General features: G+C 32.5%; 1 protein-coding gene across 1 annotated transcript in view; it reads left to right on the forward strand.

Annotated features, from left to right (window-relative positions):
• Window positions 1-5,675, forward strand: part of LOC148945082 (FERM and PDZ domain-containing protein 4-like) — a 122,502-nt gene extending 116,827 nt beyond the window's left edge. The window contains exon 11 of the mRNA XM_089098939.1: window positions 5,504-5,675. Coding sequence (XP_088955065.1) covers window positions 5,504-5,675 — 172 coding nt within the window. The remainder of the gene's footprint in view (window positions 1-5,503) is intronic.
• The last annotated feature ends 1,591 nt before the right edge of the window (window positions 5,676-7,266 follow it).

Here is a 7,266-nt window from a genome sequence, read left to right on the forward strand (position 1 = left end):
TCTTTAATTTCCAATTGAATGAACCTGTTTTGAAGTTTCTACGACAACGCCTTCTATAAAAACCTTATATGCCCCCAGGGCATAACTTAAAACCCTTGCCCTGAGGGTTGTGGGGGGTATCCTCCTCAAAAATATATTTTTTATCAGGAAATCAACTACGCTGAACAAAATGGCTATCTCAAAATTATGATTTGCTGTGTTGGGGGAAATGATGGGCGTGGGGGGGGGGCTAGTTGCCCTCCAATCATTTTTGACTATTAAAAAGGGCACAAGAACTCTCAATTTCCAATTAAATAAGCCCCCTTTGAAGCTTCTACGACCCCTTACATACGAAGTGCCTCTGGGAAGAAAAATAAATAATTATAAAACATTCGAGCCGTATGGCCTTTACTATAGGCAACACTACAGCGTTGCCTCTGACAAAAAATCATATTAATTTTACAATTTTAACACCGATATAATACAAAATTCTTCAATTATCATAGATTGACAGGTAATCATGCAGAGGGAGGTGGGTTTTGGATATTTGACCCCTTAAAATCCTGCAATTCTCAATATTGATCACATAATATCTTATATTTTACAAATAATTAGACCACTGTCGGCAATCTCTATATAAAATGTTCCTATTATATATACAATGTTTTATATATAAAATGTGTTATATCTATATCTATATAAATGTGTTATATCTATAATATATATTAAATGTGTTATATATGTTAATATGTTATATATGTTATATCATATCTATATAAATTGTGTTCTATATAAAATTCTATATAAAATTCTATATAAAATGTTGTTTTTGCTTTATTGGATTAATTATTTGAATCAGGTGCAGCATTTACATGCAAATTTGACTCCAATTTATGTATCTATTAAATAAATAAAAATTTGTTTCAACTAAAAGTAAGAAGAGACATTAAAACTTAAAACGAACAGAAATTATTCTGCATATAGAAGGGGCGTTCCCCTCCCCAACGCCTCGCTCTTTATGCTAAAGATTTTTGTTATCTTTCAGAGGACGTGTGAGTAAGAGTCAAACTTCAGCGCACCGAGCCAGGCGTTTAGGAGGGACAAGCTCCTTTCATATAAGGAATAATTTATGTTCATTTTAAGTTTTAATGTCACTCCTTACTTTCAGTTAAAAAACTCATTTTATTCTATTTAATTTTTGAAAGTTTTTTAACTAATCCAGGTTCGACTTTGTCTAACCGTACATTAAAAGTTAAAAAAAAGTTTGAATATTATTTTTGGGCAGATTTATTTAGAAAAGTCACGCCCTCTCCAATACCTTGGTCTTTAATTGTTAGTACTTTTAAAAAAGCTTTCTATTTTAATTAAACTGCCCACGTGTTTCTGTAGCCACATTTAAAAAATTGGGGAAAACAGTCACGCTTAGCGCAAAGAGCAATTTATTGAAAGGGGGGCAACCCTTCATACATGGAAAAAATTATGTTCGTTTTAAGTTTTAATGTTGCTCCTTGATTGTTTATTCATTTAATTTCTGTTTTTTTTTAAACAATGCTGTGAAATCCAGCATGGAAATCCCCCCTGGACATATCCTCCCCTGTAAGCCACGCCCTCCCACCCCCACCCAGAATAAATCCCAACTTAAAACGTCTTTATATTTCCACTGGGTCCATACGATCACCCCAGGGGAAAAAAAAAACAAATAAACACGCATCCGTGATCTTTCTTCTGGCAAAAATGCAAAATTCCACACTTTGCAAATAGGAGCTTGAAACCTCTACAGTGGGGTTCTCTGATATGCTGAATCTGATGTTGTGATTTTCATTAAGGTTCTATGACTTTTAGTGGGTGGTATAACTACATTTTTCTTATGCTAATAGTTTCTTATGGGCAACTTTACGGTTAATAAATTTTATGGAAATGGAACTGTTATGAAAATTAAATTCTTTTTGTATGTATATCGTTAATCAATATTTTTCGAATTCTATTGACAAGACTGAACTTCATTAACATGAACGTCTTGAGTATTGGAAAACGTTGCACGTGAGAGATTGCACCCATTGATGATTTCCCACGGGGAATTTGTACTCATGGAGCATAGCAAGCACGGATGAGAGGATCCACGGAAGATTAGCCTACATTGAAGTCCCAAGGGGTGTAAACTGCTAAATTTGAAGTCTTCACAAGTAGTAATTTTACATGTCTATAATAGTCTACGTATTTTTATATTTTATTGGTACAACATTAAATTTTTGTACTTTTAGTAATTATTATTTTAGGATTCTAATTTATAAATATTAAAAAAAATAGAAATGTTTATTAAAAAAAATAAGATAAAATAAAATCTTCTGTGGGAGACGAGGGAGGGGGGATAAGATCTAATGACGACACACGTACTTTCATCTTATGGGTTAAACAATGCATGTCAGTAGACATGTGATTACTATTAAAGAATAGTATTAAAGCTACAAGGAGCATTTAACTTAACACTGTGAAAAAAGTGACGTGTGCTACTTCACTTTTGATAGGCCGCATCCTAGGAGTTTCCTATTTTATGCGCCAGAAATGTATTTTTTTAAGAGATGGCATTAGCCGTACTACGTGCATGAAATTTTAACTGGTGACACCTGCAAGGAAGTGTTGTATGTTACCTTGTATTTTAGTACATGTGTTCACTATAGTGAAAACAAGTTTTTCTTATTATTTTTTATAAAGTATTTATTTTCTGTCATGTTATTTGTAAGTGCGTGTTAACAAAAAGTTGTATAATAGGATATGCACAGGCTGGTTTCGACACTTTAACAATAGTGAGTTTAATCTTGACGCAGTGTCGGATCCTGGGGGGCGAGGGTGGCACCCCCTCCCTAACTTCTTAGCAATGAGGTTCCTTTTCCTACTTACCTACATTTTGCTGTATTTAAAATTGCTCATCGCCATATTTTTTCGGATAAATTGGTGCGCCCCCCCCCCTAAGAAAAAACTCCGGGATCCGCCCCAGTGGTGACGACAAAGAGCGTGCGGAATCAAAAAAACAAGTTTGATAACATATAGGGGGAGGATCTTCTTGATGCAGTTCCCTCTCAGATTCTCGAATAAATGGTATAACTAAGACCAGGATAGGAGAAAATACTTTTAAAAATTGGGAAATCTGTGTGAATTATTAATTATTATTATTATTGGGATCAAAGCCTTGGGTCCTCAAATTTTGTTCGCATTTAAAAAAAAAGCAAGAACTAATACGAGGTCCTTTAACTTTTTTTCATTTTAATATACAAGGGCTCTCAATCAAGGTTTAGAAAACTTATTAATTTTGAAAAGGAATTTTCTTATTTTCATTGTTTATTCACAGTAACACCGCTGTTTCATGAAAAATGAAACTCACTGTCCAAAAGATGGGAAGTGACTGAATGGTGAAGCCAGATCTATTATGAATCGATGCTGGAAATATTAAATGAGATAAATAAAGGAATTATGGTAATTTCAGTGAGAAATGTTCTGGCTGTATTTCAGTAGAGAGAGAAATCATTGAAGCAAATTAGTATATCTCGAATTGAAAAAAAAAGGTTTTTATAACTAATTAATTATATGAATTTTTTCGTCATTATTTTAAAGAAAACCACAATCTTTACGTTTTTATTTGTTAATTTTCATTCTGTTTGTTCTTAAAACCAGTTTTACCATGGTTTAGTTGGATGATTTTTTTTTGCAAATTAGTTCTAAAACTCAAATTTTTCTGGAAAGAACGAATTTGTTCACAAAACCAGTTTTAACATGCTTTAGTTGACTTGTTTTCTTGCCAATTCGTTCTTAAAACGCAAATTTGTCCCTGGAAGCCGGTTCTTCACCTTTTAATTGGCTGATTTTCTTGGTTGTCATTTTGGAAAAGCGTAAATTTGTTCACAAAACAAGTTTTGCAATGCTTTAATTGGCGGCTTTTGTTGCCAATTTGTCCTCAAAACGCCGATTCATCACTGAAAGCCAAGTATCTCACCTTTTGGCTGACTTTCTTATTGATGGTTAAAACATTTATGAGAACACAGAGACTTAGGGGTACGTAAAGACAGCATATAAATGGTACATACATAAACTTTAGTACAATGGTAAACATACATGGTAAACTATGGTAAACATGGTAAACATGGTAAACAATGGTAAACTATACAATGGTAAACATATAGTTTATGTTATATAACATAAACTTTATTTATATAAAGCTCTGCGAGCATTCAGAATCATTATGATTTTAAATAAAAGCATCAAATCGACATTATAGTACTTTTATTGGCTCAATCACTTTTCTGAGATTATGAATAATAAAGAAAATGTAAACACTAAAATTAAACACTTGATTGCTTATGTGCCATAGCATCAGAATACAAAAGTATTTAATCAGCCCACTCAATATAATATAAGAACATGCCAAGGCTTACATTTTATTACAAAAACGGAACTGACAAGAAATAAAATGCTAATCATAGTCGACCTAGTAGTATTGAAAAGATTCTACATACTAATGTGGACTTAGTATACAGCAATGTGTCTGGCGTATTTGTTTTCCTTGGCCACTTAACACAGAAGTCAGGGTCGTCGAAACTTAGGAAGAGACTCATTCACTGAGAAATTATTAGTTCTAGTGGCCTTTTAAGGTTACTTGTTAATTCGGGATAAATCTTACATAATATAATTTTACATTAGAATAGTTATAGAAGATAGGAATAAAATATTAAACCTGAGACTAAATATTAAAGTGGATGGTCAAGAAGCCTTCCCGTCCGCTTAAATGACTACTTTCAATCACTCATCATATGTCACTTGCAATATCAGTTTTTAAAACTAAATGTATATGCAAAAGCAAGTCTGTAGCTTTAATTGAGACCACAAGCCTTTAAACCACTGTAAGCCACATAAGCCACTATAATTTCTAATGCTTCTTCCACTTCTTCTTTGAATAGTGAAAATGATTTAAAACAGTGTTTTAAGCAGTCAAATGCATTGTGGTGTTTTGAGTAAATTTTAGAATTTGGTGGCGAGAAAAGAAGTTATCTCTTTTGTATGAAAAGTTTTTCCTTTTACCCAGTTCCGGCATTTGTGTTTACCAGTCTTAAAGAAACACTTTGTTTTCAATTCTTATGGATTGAGTAAAATTTATTAACGATTTACTAAGGTCAAATGACAGCAATAGAAACAGAAGATTTTTTTTGTTGAAAGACAGATACATGATAGGCCATATCACTTCATTTAAAGCAAAAAAAGGTTTTCGACTACTGTTCTCTGAATTTAAGTATTTAAAAAAGTCTATAAATATATATCAATTTAATAATATATAATCGTGACCCATGAAAATAATAAAATAACTTAATTGAAATAATATATAAAGTTATTAATAATAGACGAATAGATGTCATATGTAGTGAGTTAAGATGACACAGTCCGTCTTTATTAGAATAGATAAGAAGATGGCATTCCCGAACTCAATTTATTTACGTCACGTTAGGGGTCACAGTCTAGTAGTTGTATTTCTTTGCAGAGGTCATAGGAATGAGTATAACCACTTTGTGCGTGATAGTGTCATCCTTAGAATCTGTGATATATCTTTCGTAGATACGATTAATTTTCCAGGACATGACATCATAAAAGAAGTAAATACTTATAAAGCTGGATATTTTTACATCCTAGATCCTATACAGGAACACCAATAAAAAAAAATATGAATAAAACGGTAATAATTTTTGTATTAACTTGCAAAAAAAAAATGGTAATTTCTAACATAACAGTGGGAGGATTGTTTTCTTTTAATTAAAACAAAAAAGATATTTGTACTCTTGCAGTATATTGGCCTTTCTAAGAAGTCAATTTTGTTTGATGCTAATGAAATAAAATAAAATAGGATGAATCTATAACAGTTTAGAAACAAATTTGGGATATATATTTGCACATTAGGGTAAGGGTTTAAACATAGCATATATTAAATACGTAACCTAACCAAGGTACCTCCCCCCTCTAAACCCCCCAAAACCACCGTTTAAATAGAGGATCCCGATTGAGTCCCCCATGAAGAATTCGTTATACAAAAGCAGCGATCGTCATATCGTTGCTGGGTTTGTGTGTATACCTAGGGTTTTTCGTGACTTGTTTACATGTAAAGGACCATATAATTCACTAGTATCTATCTTTTTTCCGAACTATATAGTGTGATCGAAAGTGGGGGTGGTGGGTTCAAATACATGTCATATTTTGTGAAGAGCAAACCCTATTGCTGCAGCACGAGCTTCACTGTGGTACTGATCGACACACGCTTAAGAGTACTCGACACATAAAAACACCTAGATAGAAGACCTGTCGAGAGATAAATTATTTTAATTTAAAACGTATTTAACAATTTTAATTTTTATTTAAACAAATTAACTCGGTTACATAGTGGTACCTATTTGTGGCACGTTGTTAACAATAGGTTACGCGAGGTAACAATAGGTTACAACAATTGGTTAACAATAGTTACCTATAGTTACCTATTGTTACTAAACACGCTGTCCAGATTATAGTTAATTATAAACACTGGTCAATATTGTTTAGATATACGTCGGCATTAAAATTTAAAGGCAACCTCCCGGTTTCCTCCCTAGACTCCGCTAAACACAGCAGTCGGTCAACATGAAAAGTGTTGTGGTCAAAATGAAAGGGACTACCGTTGTAAAACAACCTTAAATGGAGGATTTAATCCCTCCATTTTGAAAACCTAAGAAATTATTTTTTAGACTGTGTATCACTGATATCTCTTTTACTTTATTTCTCCGGGACTAACAAGTCACTGGAACATCTTACACAGATATTTAAGGACAAATTTTAATCATAAATCTTATATACGTGATAGTTTGTGAATACTCATCTTGCTGGTACCATTGTAAAGGGCTATATAAAAGAAAAAATGACACTTTTTCGTTCCATTTCTGGTATGTAAAGTCTTGAACGCAAATAAAGTATACCATTAAGATTACCATGGTAAAAAAAAACCCTAAACCAGATAGTTCCAATATATTTAATACATCCCTTCTTAGTCTTCTTAGTAAATGTAAACTAAAAAATTTAATTTGAAAAAAATTGGCAAATGAAGAAAACTGCATTTAGTTTTTTTTTTTTTTTAAGGAATAATAACGGTTATTTATATATACCTAAGCAGAAAAAGTTGATTATTATTATATTTTTCTATTCTCCAGCACTGTCGGGCCACTTGTGTGTCGGAGAGAGCTATTTAAGAGGTCATTTGAAAGGTAAATCTCCTTCAAAAAAATT

This window comes from Artemia sp. Qi Xiang Cuo, chromosome 13, assembly GCF_049724085.1.
Source record: "Artemia sp. Qi Xiang Cuo chromosome 13, ASM4972408v1, whole genome shotgun sequence".
Classification (NCBI taxonomy): domain Eukaryota; kingdom Metazoa; phylum Arthropoda; class Branchiopoda; order Anostraca; family Artemiidae; genus Artemia; species Artemia sp. Qi Xiang Cuo.